Below are 15717 nucleotides of genomic sequence, written 5' to 3'. Positions count from 1 at the left end.
GCCCACTTAACACTACACACTCAATTAAATGGGGAAGCACTGCAAACACCCTGCAACCATGTGCATTACAATGCAAGAGGTTGCAACTCATTTGGTGGCAAACATTGTGTTAAAACGGACGGTGAGGAGGCATCACACCACTTCCTCACCACCTGTCAGTAGCCTCTGAAGCCCGAGCGAATGAGAGATTTAGGCGCAGGGCTGACTCTGCCCTAACATAACATTATCCCCTTCCCAGATTGACAATGATAATGTCCAAATCTATAATTGTTGCTAGTCCATCCAGGGTGGAGACACCCTAATGATGGCCATGCACACTTTGATTTTATTATCGAATTGATATGTGATAAACAAATGAATAGGCATTCAGTAACTTCCCTTTTAATTGGAACTGAGTTGATTGGCCAGAGTGCAAAATGATTGATTATTTTGCCTTGACCAGCAGTGCTGAGATGCTTTGGCCATAAATTTGATCATATTTCAATCAAGATGGCCACACATGAATCCAAATTTGCCTGGGGTTAGCAGGAATGGGCCAAATTTCGATCCACATATAGCTGTTATCATTCATGAGAAGTTGACAGATCTATCGATAAACTGGACTGCTGGAAAATGTCAGTTCCATGAGTGCTGCAGCTAATAGGCTGAACAGCTGGCTGAATGAAAACGACTGACCCACACGTGTATGGGCAACTTAAAGTGGTTGTAAAAACCTTAAACATGAAATATGAACAAATCATATCCCTCTATAGTGTGTGTCCTCTGCTATCAGCATCATTTATGAAAAGTTTTTCTGACACCAGGAGAAAAATGGTGACAGAGGAGGGACCTCCAACTGATTGACAGACTCTGCTCTATTCCTGTGCTTTGTGTGAAAGGGGATGTGTGCTTTTCCTCCAATCAGCTCTCAGAGCTCTCCTCACTGAGCTCTGCAGAGTGTAACTTCAGCTCTCCGCCCTCTTTTTTTTAAACTCTCGGACAAGCTTTAACCACTTGCCGACCGCTGTCAGCACATATATATGTAGGCAGAATGGCACGGCTGAGCAAAGTAATTTAACCGTATGGTACTTTGAATTACCCGCCGTGCATACGTGCACCTGCCACAAGCTCCGTGACCGTGCCCGCAGGACCCATGGACTCGATCACCACTGGGATACCCGCAATCGTGTCACAGAGCTGAAGAACAGGGAGATGCCGATGTAAACAGCATCTCCCCGTTCTGCCTAGTGACAGGACACTGATCGTCTGCTCCCTGTCATCGGAAGCAGCAAACAGTGTCGTGTCACTGCTAGCCCATCCCCCAGACAGTTAGAATCACTGCCCAGGACACACTTAACCCCTCCCTGCCCCCTAGCGGTCAACCCCTTCACTGCCAGTGACATTTTTACAATAATCAATGCAATTTTATAGCATTAATCACTGTATTAATGCCAATGGTCCCAAAAATGTGTCAAAATTGTCCGATGTGTCCGTAATAATGTTGCAGTCATGATAAAAATCGCTGATCACCACCATTACTAGTAAAAAAAAAAATTATTAATAAAAATGCCATAAAACTATCCCCTATTTTGTAGACGTTATAACTTTTGCGCAAACCAATCAATAAACGCTTATTGCATTTTTTTTTACCAAAAATATTATGTATAAAAATAAGTATTGGCCTAAACTGAAGAAAAAAACAAAACTTTTTTTTATATATTTTTGGGGGATATTTATTATAGCAAAAAGTAAATAATAATGCATTTTTTTCTAAATTGTCATTCTTTTTCTGTTTATAGCGCAAAAAATAAAAACCGCAGAGGTGATCAAATACCACCAAAAGAAAGCTCTATTTGTGGGATAAAAAGTACGTAAATTTTGTTTGAGAGCCACGTCGCACGTGCAATTGTCAGTTCAAGTGACACAGTGCCGAATCACAAAAAGTGCTCTGGTCAGGAAGGGGGTAAATCCTTCCGAGGCTGAAGTGGTTAAAATGTATCACTTTGAACAGATGTAGAGAAGAAAAGACTGCAGATAGGAGGATTTGTTTAATCTCTGTTTATCACCAGAGGCTAGTCACTTCACTGGGTGTATGTAAGGGTTTACAGCCACTTTAACCACTTGCCGCCCGCCCTATTACAAATTGACCGCGGCAAAGTGGTTTCATAATCCTAACCGGACGTCATATGACGTGATTAGGATTATGAGCCGCTGCGCGCCCCCGGGGGCGCGCATCGCGGCGATCGTTGTTGCGGGGTGTCAGTCTGACACCCGGCAACTACGATCTCGGTAAAGAGTCTCCGACGGAGACTCTTTACCATGTGATCAGCCGTGTCCAATCACGGCTGATCACAGTGTAAATGGGAAGAGCCGGTGATCGGCTTTCCCTCACTCGCGTCTGTCAGACGCGAGTAGAGGAGAGCCGATCGGCTGCTCCTCTGACAGGGGGGGTCTGTGCTGATCGATTATCAGCACAGCCCCCCCGAGGATACCCACACTGGACCACCAGGGACACCACTAGACCACCAGGGAAAAGGTAATAAAATCCATAATCCTCCCTAGACCACCAGGGATGCCAGTCAGCACAATGGGTGCCAATCAGTGCCCATAATGGATGCCAATCAGTGCCCACAATGGGCATCACTGATTGGCATGCATTATTGTTTGGCACTGATTGGCATCCATTACTATAACACCGATGCCGCCTATGAGTGCCCACCTGTGCCGCCTGAGTGCCCACCTGTGCCGCCTGAGTGCCCACCTGTGCCGCCTGAGTGCCCACCTGTGCCGCCTATGAGTGCCCACCTGTGCCGCCTATGAGTGCCCACCTGTGCCGCCTATCCATGCCCACCTGTGCTGCCTATCCATGCCCACCTGTGCCGCCTATCCATGCCCATCCATGCCGCCCATCCGTGCCAGCTATCAGTGCCAATTTGTGCCACCTATCAGTGTCCGTCCGTGTCGCCCATCCGTGTCGCCCATCCGTGTCGCCCATCAGTGCCGCCTATCAGTGCCACTTCATTGGTGCCACATTGGTGCCCATCAGTGCCACCTTATCAGTGCCCATCAGTGTAGCCCCATCAGTGCCCATCAGTGAAGGAGAAAACGTACTTATTTACAAAGTTTTGAAACTGAAACAAAAAAAAACATTTTTTTTTCAAAATTTTCGGTATTTTTTTATTTGTAGCGCAAAAAATAAAAACCGTAGAGGTGATCAAATACCACCAAAAGAAAGCTCTATTTGTGGGAAAAAAATGATAATTTCATTTGGGTACAGTATAGCATGACCGCGCAATTGTCATTCAAACTGCGACAGCGCTGAAAGCTCAAAATTGGTCTGGGCAGGAAGGTGTTTAAGTGCCCTGTATTGAAGTGGTTAAGGTTGCATGGTGAAAACAGAAACACTATCAATAACTTTTGTTTGTGTCCTCAAACAGTGGAAGAGAATTCAATTCCCTGTGTGGCATACCCATTGAATGGGTTGTACAGTACTCTATAGATTTATTATTCCTATTGGGATAGATTGATTATAAAAGACATTGATCATCTACTGAAGTGTGTATGGCCACTATAATGCCGTGTACACATGACCGTTTTTTCTGTCAGAATGAACTCTGACGGTCTTTCCGACAGAGTTCCAACGGAGTTCTGCTGAAACGGACTTGCCTACACACGATCACACTAAAGTCCGGTCATTTAGAACGTGGTGATGTACAACACGTAAGACGGGACTAGAAAAAGGAAGTTCAATAGCCAGTAGCCAATAGCTGCCCTTGCGTCGTATTTGGTCCATTGGAATAGCATACAGACAAACGGTTTCCTGATAGGAATTGATTCCGTCGGAAAGATTTAAAACATGTTCTATTTCTAGGTCCATCAGAATTTTTGAAAAAAAAAGTCAGATGAAGCCCACACACAATCGGAATATCCCATGAAATTATTCCGTCTGACCTTTTCTGCCGGAAAGTCCAACCGTGTGTAATCGGCATAAGACAGGAAGTGTGTTTCTGGAGAGGTGAAAATAAAGAAGGGTGGACCCCCACAGCTGATCTACCTGTTCCGCTTGGGATCTGTCTGCTGATCCCCACTGAGAAGGCGGATCACAGCTCCCTGTCTGCTCCGCTTATGCAGAGGGGACATGGACACAGCCCGCTCCGCTTTAAGGATTGAAAATCTGCAATATATTACATTTTAACTTCTTTATCTCAAATAATGTCTAAACCAGGAAAGGCTGTGAAAATGTGCCATCAGACTAAATGCCGAATGAAGGCACTTCTTGGGGACTCAGTAGTGGATTTGATTCCCTGCTCTAGGTCAATAGGTTCCTTCTATTGTCTGGTGACCTCTGTCTAGTAATTTATTGGATCTCCATCTTCCTAAGGTCCCCTGTTTAATGGATTAGGACAAGGCAATTACTTTAGAGCTCTCAGCACCCATGGTCCTGGTTTGAGGGTTGCAGCAGCAGACTGGTCCTCTCCTACAAGGAAAGCCTCTTTCTTCCAGAATCTGTACAGTAAGGTTGACTCATCAATGGAAATAGGTGAAGCGCTACTCCCAATAATTAAGTAAATGGAGTCTGCATATGCACACTGGTCCAAATGCGTCAGTGTGGAGGAGGGAGGGGTGAGGCACTCCGGAGACAGATCCTATACACACTACAGTTTTGTCCCCCCTATTGATCATTTTCATCCAGGGAGTTACTTTTTTTTTTTCCCTTTCTTTTTTTTTTTTTTTATCCTCCTCGCCTTTCCTTCTTACTTCTTTCCAGCATCGGGGTGGTGGTGCTGCAGCTGCTGTCCACAGCAGTAGAAGAAGGGTGATCAGTGGGTAGGTAGGTGCAGTTGGTGCACAGGCAGACTGTAAACCATCAGGGGATTCCCTTCGCAGCCTCTGTGCTTACAGAGAAAAGTGTTTATTTGGTGCTCCAGGGCTGCGCTGGGATAAGGATGCAAATGTGCAGGGGACGGATGCTGGGGATCTCAGTGGCCATAGCGCATGGGGTCTTCTCAGGTTCTCTGAACATCCTGCTGAAGTTTCTCATCAGCAAGTATAATTTCTCCTTCCTCACCCTAGTGCAGTGTATGACCAGTTCCACCGCAGCCATCACCTTAGAAGTTCTCAGACGTTGTGGGAAGATCTCGGTGCCCCCCTATGGCTTGAGTCTAGCTCGGGTGTTCGCAGGGGTCACCATCCTCTCCACTCTGCAGTCCAGCCTCACCCTGTGGTCCTTAAGGGGACTCAGTCTTCCCATGTATGTGGTCTTCAAGCGATGTCTGCCCTTTGTGACTCTCTTAATTGGAGTACTGGTGCTAAGGAACGGGATCCCCTCCATAGGAGTCTTGGTGGCCGTATTCATCACCACCTGTGGTGCTGCTTTGGCAGGTAAGTGATCTGTTCCTTCACTTCATCTATCGAGTTTCTGATTTAGATTGCCCATACACGGATCGGATTGTACAATCAAGCTCATCACACGTATTACAATCTCCTTTAGATCCACCAACAACTACTATGCCTCAATATGAGTTGATTACAGGCATACCCGGCTTTTAAGTACACAATGGCGTTTATTTAGTAAAGCTGGAAAGTACAAAATCAGGATCACTTCTGCATAGAAACCAATGAGCTTCTAACCCCATCTTGTTCTATTAAGCTTTGGAAATAAAACCTGGAAGCTCATTGGTTTCTATACAGAAGGGAGCCTGATTTTGTACTTTCCAGCTTTACTAAATAAACCCCATTGTGTACTTAAAAGTGGGGTATGCCTGTAGATAGTTTAGGTAGGTCCTCATATTGTATATATTTGGTAAATCTAAAGTTGAGTGTACAGGGATTGTATGGTTAGATTGTAAAATTAAGATTAATGAGAGAACATAGAATTTGGACTTTTTAGGCACACCAGTACACAATATTAAAATTAAATTATCTTTAATACATCATATAAAAAAAGTGCCAAACAAGTGGCTTAAACTTCACGCCAATGTATACTGCCTGTATAATAAAGGATTCACCACTCATACATCAATCATTGCATTACATACAAAATACAAACAATCTATACGGTAGGACTAATTCCAGAGGTCTTGATGTACTGTAAAGTTGCTGTGTAAAGTATCTTAGCTCGCTCAACTCTGTGGTGATAGAAGCTAGAATTTTCAATCCGATTGTAACACGTATAGTGACCCTGAGTTCACATATATGTGAATTGGATGCACTTTTAAGCAATTTGCATAACCTGTAACTCGGACCAGCTCGGAGCTGGTTCACACGTGTCTGGGGTGGCCATGTTGCATTTCTGAAAAGGGTCCTCTGCGATTTTGGGTCCGGTTCAGGTGCGAATTCCAGTAAAAATTTGCACCTGAATTGCATCTGAACCGGTGAACAAAACCACACCAGACTCCGGATTGCAAACCGCAGCAGGACTCATGTGAACCTAGCCTAAGAGTTACTAAAACTAGGTAATATGAGGCCAAAGCTAAACCAAATCAATGAAATCAAATCAGGAAGGTCCTTCCTTTACATGGCAGGTCCAAGCCCCTGTTCACCCCGGTGCGATTCTTCAGTGCAATTTCAAAGCCGCACATCAGTGCGATTCACACTGCCGATTTCATTGTGGCTTACGACTTCATACAACAGAAGTCTAGGCATTTGCATTGAAATTGTCAAAAAGTAGCACAGGAACCTTTTTCTGGGTCGCAGCTATTTAAACTTTTCCATTGCCAACTATGGGGTGCGACTTGGAACTGTCACATCGCACGAGGAATCGCACCAGTGTGAACAGGGGCAAAGGTGATTGCACATCAGATTGTAAGGTGTATGGGTAGCTTGAGAAGGACTTTAAGTTGCAGCTTTAGGCTTAGTTTACCTTCAGCTAGATAGGTCAGGTGAGGTACCAGTTACTGACAGGGTGCTTTGGTTTAAATTATTTTACGGCAGCACCTGTCCAGATTTTATCCCTGTGTAACTATAGCAGATGTTACAGGAGCTTTTGCTAGCATGAGAGGGCAGGTTTCCACCCTGTATACACAGGAAATAATTCTAATGATATCTATACACAGTGCTATAAAGCAATCGATCGAAATTGCTCAGTTGCTTAAATCAAGCTAAAATGAATCACATGGCAAGCATAATTCATTGTTCCGTACACGTGTACCCCTAGTTTCAATGGATTTCATACATAAATTGATTGCATCAAGTCGATCAGACCGAACAGGTCTCTTTTTGTACTCCCAAGCAATCGGAAGACCCTATACCAGTGATGGCGAACCTTGGCACCCCAGATGTTTTGGAACTACATCTCCCATGATGCTCCACTACACTGCAGAGTGCATGAGCATCATGGGAAACGTAGTTCCAAAACATCTGGAGCGCCAAGGTTCGCCATCACTGCCCTATACAATTGATTTTTTTTCATCACAGCCGAACAAATTGGGTTGATCGAAACAAGTCACTGTTGCTCATTGCTCAGCTATGCCATTTTTGCCTTTGCTCAGTCAATGTCCAATTTGAATGGTTTGCTGAATATGGCATCGATCGCTCAGTTTTATCACACTGTTTATGGCCAAAATAAACCTCACCACGCATGCTGCAATCTGACTGTACAATCAATTTTAGATCTACCAAAACTATGTAGTATGCTGACCTACCTAATCTATCCAGTTTATGTTAATATAAGCAGGCAGGCTCTTTTACTACATAGCTGTTGGTAGATGTAACAGACATTGTACAACCAGATTGTAATGTGTGTGGTGAGCTAGACTCCAGGACAGAGTGATACACTGCAGTACTCAGCTATGGTAGCATACAGTGTATCTAAACCCAAAAAACAAAAATTATGAATATTGCAGCTTACTTGTTCTTAAATGGGTGGCTTCTTAGATTTTCTTTTTTCATACTTTTCTTTTTCACCTGGTAATCCTGATATTATCTTTTTTTTATGAACTGGATGGATGTTTTTTTTCAAGCAGATTAACTATGTAACCTCACGTCCTATCCTAGAGCGACTACCCTCCTGAGCAGCGTTGTCTCCCTAGAACAGGTAGTATATTGGGGCCACATAACACTGTATTAGCACTACATGACATCTCCCCTCTAATCTACATTAAAAAGGGAGGTGTTTTGTAGTCCATGGAAATTGCAGAGAACAATGCTAACTGATAACAGTCCAGAGGCAGAGAGTACATGAAGTTATCAGCTCATGAGATTAATGTTCGGATGAACAGATTTTATTTTGTACACCTTTAGTACAGATGCAATAAAACACTTCACATGGTATATTTAACAGACCAAAAGGGAGCAAATAATAGAAATCTATTGTTGGAGTTTACATACACTTTACATTGCAGCTTTAGCCCAGGTTCACACTGACCGCGGGAATGAAATTGCGCGAGTTCAACTGAATGCGCACGAGTTCATTCCTGCATGTCAGTTCCGATTTCGGGGGCGATTTCAGGGACATCTCTGCAGGTTTCTGCACAGAGGTCTATTGAAATTGCACCCTGAAGTCGCCAAAAGTAGCACAGAAACTACTTTTGGGAATAGGTGCGGTGCCGCAAATGTGGCATTGCATCGATTCGGACGCTGCCATTTCCGGAAATAGCTGCCGATTTGGAATACGATTCAACATGGCAAATGGCTGCAATGTGAACCAGGGCTTAGTCTCATTTCAGCTAGATAGGTCAGGGGAGGTACCACTTACTGACAGAGTGCTCTGGCTTAAATCATTTAACAACAGCACCTGTCCAGATTTGATCACTGTGCAGTGCAGCTATAGCGGATGTTACAGTAGCATGACAGGGGAGTTTCCACCCTAGGACTCTATGGGGTTGATTTACTAAAGGCAAAGCTACTTTGCACTACTAATGCACTTGGAAGTGCAGTCGCTGTAGATCTAAGGGGTAGATCTGAAATGAGTGGAAGCTCTGCTGATTTTATCATCCAATCATGTACAAGCTAAAATGCTGTTTGTTGTTTTGCATGCATGTCCCCCTCGGATCTACAACAACTTTACTTCCAAATGCACTTGCAGTGCAAAGTGGATTTTCCTTTAGTAAATAAACCCCTAAGACACACACAGTGATACACTGCAGTATTCAGCTATGGTATGTTAAAAAATATTGAAATCCAAGAACAAAACTTGATAGCATTGCAGCATACCTGTCCTTTAGGCCGGGTTCACACTGCTGTGGGGGGAGATCCGGATGTGATTCGCACCGCACTGCAGTGCAAATCACATCCGATCTCCGTAGCGATGCGAGTTCAGCCATACAGATAGTATGGCTGAATTCGCATCGCTCCCGCAGCAAACTCGCACGGGACCCTTTTTTTGGTCCGCAACAGAATCGGATCGCATGGGTGTTCACACCATGCGATCCGATTCCTGTGCGAGTCGGCAGATCGCACTGCGATATGCGGACGGATCTGGGGGTGTCATTAACATATCATTGACACTCCCAGCCGTTCGCATAGGGCAGTGTGAACTGCCGGCGGGAGTAATGCGATGCGGGAAAACGCCGCGGATTCGCGGCGTTCCCGCATTGCTGTGGTGTGAACCCAGCCTTAATGTGATGCTGCATTCGTTTTCTTTTTCACACCTTTCTCCTTTATTTTCACCTAGTAATTCTCCCATTAACACACTTCTAGGCTGGTATGTCCTAGAACAAGGATGGCGAACCTTGGCACCCCAGATGTTTTAGAACTACATTTCCCTTGATGCACATTCACTCTGCAGTGTAGGTGAGCATCATGGGAAATGTAGTTCCAAAACATCTGGGGTGCCAAGGTTCGTCATCACTATCCTAGACTGACAACCGTACTGAGCAACATTTGTCACTATAGGACAAGGAGTTTGTTGGGACTACAAAACACCTCCCTTTTCATCTCTATAACAGGGGGAGGTGATTTGTAGTCTGTGACTATAGCAGAGAACAAGGCTAACTGGTAACAGTCCAGGGGCAGAGAACTCAGGAAGTTATCGGCTCACAAGATTTCTAAATGGATGACAAGATATTTTTAATTTTTTTTTGCATATGTTAAACAGATCTAATACAAGGCTCTCAATGTTATGTTTAATGGATCAAAAAGGAGCAAATGAGAGAAATGTATTGTTAGAGTTTACATACATTTTATGTTTCCATAACCAGTGCAGGGATTCTATGTTCTCTCATTAATCTTAATTTTACAGTCTAACCATACAATCCCTGTACACTTAACTTTAGATTTACCAAATATATACAATATGAGGACCAACCTAAACTATCTACAGGCATACCTCACTTTTAAGTACACAATGGGGTTTATTTACTAAAGCTGGAAAGTGCAAAATCAGGCTCACTGCTACATAGAAACCAATGAGCTTCTAACCCCAGCTTGTTCTATTAAGCTTTGGTAATAAGACCTGGAAGCTCATTGGTTTCTATGCAGAAGTGAACCTGATTTTACACTTTCCAGCTTTAGTAAATAAATCCCATTGTGTACTTAAAAGTGGGGTATGCCTGAATTGCGTATGAGATTTACTAAAACGAATGCACTCAGGATCCGGTGCAGCGGTGCATAGTAACCAATCAGCTTCTAACTTTCGCTTGTTCTATTAAGCTTTGGCAATAAAACCTGGACACTGATTGGTTTCTATGCAGAGCTGCACCAGATTTTGCACTTTCAAGTTTTAGTAAATAAGTAGAGATACTAAGTAGCCATTGGCTGTTGTCACCAAACACAGCCCTTGTTCTTCTTATGTTGGGTATTGCCTTTCCGGTTAGAAGTCTAAGCGGTCCCAAACTAGTTCCTAGGGACACGTATTGATGTTAGAATAAAATGAGCTATTCATCAGCCTTTCTATAGGGGGAAATGTTACATTTCCATCTTCTGCTTGCTTTGTCATGAATTGCATGCACCAGAAAGCAGCGGGTTAACACGTTGCTCAGCCCATTATTATTTAAGACGTTTTTTATTTGTAGCTTGCAGAAAGAATTTGTGTCTTTTTTTTAATGACAATAGTAACTTGGCTATTGTGCGTAAATTGAGTTTATTAAATTCTCTGTCATCATTATGTAATACAAGAACCCGTGGCAATCAGCTTTTAGCTCTGACCACTTTGATGAAAGGAGAATTCTGATTGGCTACTATGGATTACTGGAAATCAAACCACGGCTCTTTGAACAGCCTTTTTTTTTTAATAAGCCCACCCATTGCAAGTCAGCCAGCGCCTGATGAAGCTTGTGGTACACTGTAATAAATCTTTGTCATGTTTTATGTGTTTCCCAGTCTCCCCCACTGCTCTCATGAAATCACCGATTACCCTGCCTGCCGATGAACATTATATTTATTATGTCAGAGTGTACTGTATTTAAATCCTAGATTTCTCTTTTATTATGCAAATGTTTCAAGTCACTAAGAAGCCTAGCTTAGTATATATTTTTTGCATGCTTCTAAATATATTTTTTTGATTTAAAGTCACATAGGTATGATTAAAAAGTCTGAAAAAAACGTATTTTGGTTTAATCTTTAAAAAAATAAAATAATAAACTACTTAAAATATATCTACAACCATTTTTTTAAAAATTAGTTTTGGATGCAGTTTGGAAGAATCAGAAGATTTGTTGAGTTTTTTTTGTCTGTGTCCCCATTATGGAGAGTCACCTCTCAATGTCTAATGTTACTGGGACTGGAAGTAAGGGAAAAAAAATGTTTGAGTTGTCACAAGAACTTATATAGGGGAAAGATCTTACAATGGGGACATCTGTCCTGGTGACAACTGTTTAAGCCCTTGTACACACGGTCGGAGATTCCGACGGAATGTGTCCTATCGGACCGTTTTGTCGGATATTCCGACTATGTGTGGTATGCATCGGACTGTTTCCGAATATCTGTCGGACCCAATTTTCCAACTTGCTGGAAATATTTTCTGACAAACTGCTCCGATCGGACATACTCCGATCATGTGTAGAGAATTCCGATCGGACAAAGTGCCACGCATGCTCAGATAAAATTCCTACATCAAAGCTATTGGCTACTAGCCTGAACGTAGTCCCGTCGTAACGAAATAACGCCATCACGTTCTGAACGATCGGATATTCCAACAACTTCATCCGACCATGTGTATACAACAGTTTCGGACAAAATCCGTCGGACAAAATCCAACGGATTTGGTTGTCAGAATGTCCGACCGTGTGTACAAGGGCTAAGAGGAGATTTACTGACTCTGGAGAGATTTTCTCTTACTTCCTGTTGTGTCTACAGAACAGGAAGTGAAGGAGAATCTTGTGTACAAGTCTTAAGCCACGTACACACAATCTCATTTTCTGATGGGAAATGTGTGATGACAGGCTGAAAATTAAAACATTTGTACGCTCCATCGGACAATTGTTGGATTTTTCGCAGACAAATGTTGGATGGCAGGTTTTAAAATTTTCCACGGACAAATGTCTCTTGTTGGATTTTCCAAGTGGGTGTACAAAAGTCCAAAGTACAAAAACACATGCTCAGAAGCAAAGACAAGCCTAGCGTTCGTAATGCAGAATTAACCTCCCTGGCGGTATGATTCAGTCTGGTTTTAGGTGCTGAAAGCGGTACAATTATTTTGCATGGAAATTTGGCGTTTTATATTGTAGTCCTGGAATTCTTAGGAATAACTCTCTTAAATCTGTTCAATTAGTCCATTAGACATCCCGGGTATGATAAAGTTAAGATAAATAATGTAATCAAATCCTAAAACACTGAAAAAGGGACACGTTTTGGTTGCTATGGACAATCTCCAAATTCCAGGCAGAAAAAACAGTATTTATAATATAAAAGTGCATGCAGGGCACTGCACAGACCACTAGGGACAAAGGGGGTGTGTAATTTTTTAATACCGTACTGTAATCTGTAAGATTACAGTGCTGTGTGTGTTTTGTGTCTTTTTACTTTTTTGAATTTGCCACCGTTCTCCGCTCCCGTGCGCCGTAACGTCGCTGGGAACGGAGCTCGGCGGCATTCGGCACTGTGAATGGAGCGGAGGACAGCTCGATCACACAGCGCGGAGGACATCGCTGGATCCAGGGGACAAGGTAAGTAACTCTCCCTGTGCCCTCCCTGCATCCAGCGATGTGATCCTGAGTCTGGCTCGGGGTTACCGCTCGTGGAACTAAAATCCCAACCCGAGCCAGACTCGGGATTACCGCTAGGAAGGTTAACATTCGTGACGTGGCGAATTATGAAATCTTGAAATTCAGCACACATTCTCTTCTTCTTTAATGGGATAATAATGAAGTTGCTTTGCTGGTGATACTGATGGAGTTATTGCAAACACACTTTCAAAGGCTTTCTAGTGATATAAAGAATAATATTATTATGCTTTTTTATTTATTTATTTATTTTGGGCAACACCATTATCCTGTAGTTTTTAAGATCAAAGATACAACTATGTTGGTGTCCCTTGTTAATTTTACATTGCATTTTTTTAAAATGTAACTGCCTACTCCCAAACTGTCATTTGAAGTAATACACATAGCCAAGTATTATTCTCCACAATGTTTTTATTGTGCATTAAAAAAGAAAATAAATAAAATTAGACATGCTATCTGCCAATAGAACTTAACCAAAAAGTCCATTCTATGCATCCAAAAATATAGAAAATATAACAAATCAAATCATTATTATTCAACCAAAAAATAAAATAAAAGCCTCATGCATGTGTCGTGCTTCTTAATATAATGGGGTCAACAATGCCAAGAGTTGCTAAAAGTAGGGGTCCGTCATCCAGAGATAATTCTGAAAAACATCTGGATTATTCTCATGGAGCTCCTGCAGCAAAGGCAGATGACATAATTGGTCACGATTAATAAAGTAACCAATTTTTGGTCCAAGAAATCCTCCTCCTCCCGTTCCTGGACTGGATTTGGGTCAAAGCAATAACTCCAAGGCCAATAATAAATAACACATTATCTCCTCCGATTCCGCAATATGTCTGGTTGATGAACGGCCGTTCAGAAACAAACTGAAAAGCATGAAATGAAAAGTGCGAAATGAAAAGTGCTAATCAACACTCACCAAACTTCTACTAACACAAAATTAGCAAAAGGAGCCCAAAGGGTGGCGCTAAAGAGCTGAAAAAACATGTAGTACGTCACCTCATTCGTGCTTGTTGGCTGACAATTCCTTGCCGTTTGTATGCGATACAAAATCCAGGCACACACCTTCGGACAAAAGTCAGAGGTTTTGTCTGCGGAAAATCCGATCATGTGTACGAGGTTTTAGATGGCTAAAAAATAAAGTAAAAAAAACAATTCCCTACTCCATCCAAAGGAAAAGAAAAAGTTTCAGGCTTAGTTATACTTTAACAACTGTAATTGAACATATGCTCTGCCCAATTAACTCATACAAATAATTGTGATGTTTTCAGTATGTACACATTTTGACCAGTGAATGACATGGGTACACCCTGGGATATGTTCAGGTTATCTTGATCTAATTCATGACTATCATCATAGGTGTGCACAGGGGGTGTGCCAGGTGTGCATAGGCACATCATATTCACTATATGCAGTGCCAATTCCCCCTATTGCCCAGGCTCCCCCATCTCCCCCCAGCTGCTACGGGGAATGTTTCAGGGTGGAGAGTGGGGCAAGGGGCTGGTAAATATGTCATCTACCAGCACCTTACTTTTCTAAATGAACACAGTGAACACATTCACTGTGTTCATTCATCAACTGAAGCATAGTAAACTCTGTTTACTATGTTTAAATATAAGTTCACCTTTACAGAAAAATCTATAAGGTGAACTTACACAGGACCCCCTCCTCACCACCCCCCCCCAGTCCCGCTGACCTGGACTGCGGCAATCACCCATGGTATATCCGCGTCAGGAGGCTGGGGCTTAGAAATCCCCTGAGCTGAATGTCCAAAATGTACCTAGTCAGGAGGGATGTTTCGGAGCATTCTAATTGGTCAGCGCTGTCACATGGGCGACACTGACCAATCAGCAGCTGCATAGCCTGTCCAGTCAGATATGGAGAAGACGTGTGGATGCCTAGGAGATTTCTAAGCCCCAGACTCCTAATGCGGATATACCAGGCTTAGAATGGGAGATTCTAGGTCAGTGGGACCGGGGGGAGGGGGGAGGGCTGAGGCGGGGGTCCTATGTAAGTTCACCTTACAATTTTTACACTTTAATTTTGTGAATGAACAGGAAGCTGCTCAGCACAACGCACTTCCCATTCATTCATTGTCCTGTGCAGCTGAGGCTGCAGCGAAAGGCATGTGTGTTTTGAGCTTTAGGGTACACATCCTAATGCAATAGGCTGCACATACCTATGACTATCATGTTCTAAATCACATCAATAAAGTTTAAATAGAATACCCTGAAAAATATGTATGCATTTGCTTCCTGATCTTTAACCACTTAAGCCCCGGACCATTTGGCTGGCCAAAGACCAGACCACTGCGTCAATTTAACTGACAATTGCGCTGTCGTGCGATGAGGCTCCCAAACAAAATTGACGTCCTTTTTTTCCCACAAATAGAGCTTTCTTTTGGTGGTATTTGATCACCTCTGCGGTTTTTATTTTTTGCTCTATAAACAAAAAAATAGCGACAATTTTGAAAAAACTCATTATTTTTAACTTTTTGCTATAATAAATATCCCCCAAAAATATATAAAAAAACATTTTTTTCCCTCAGTTTAGGCTGATACGTATTCTTCTACATATTTTTGGTAAAAAAAAACGCAATAAGCATATATTGATTGGTTTGCGCAAAAGTTAT

At 42.6% G+C, this 15717-nt stretch overlaps 1 protein-coding gene across 1 annotated transcript in view; it reads left to right on the top strand.

The window, feature by feature from the left end:
* The first annotated feature begins 4757 nt into the window (after nt 1-4757).
* Nucleotides 4758-15717, top strand: part of SLC35D3 (solute carrier family 35 member D3) — a 47006-nt gene continuing 36046 nt past the window's right edge. The window contains exon 1 of the mRNA XM_077486783.1: nt 4758-5361. Within this exon, the coding sequence (XP_077342909.1) occupies nt 4926-5361 (436 nt within the window). The 5' untranslated portion in view covers nt 4758-4925. The remainder of the gene's footprint in view (nt 5362-15717) is intronic.

This window comes from Lithobates pipiens, unplaced genomic scaffold (assembly GCF_037356315.1).
Source record: "Lithobates pipiens isolate NorthernLeopardFrog02 unplaced genomic scaffold, aLitPip1_a1.2 Scaffold_18, whole genome shotgun sequence".
NCBI lineage: Eukaryota > Metazoa > Chordata > Amphibia > Anura > Ranidae > Lithobates > Lithobates pipiens.
This window is presented reverse-complemented; position numbering and strand designations above follow the sequence as displayed.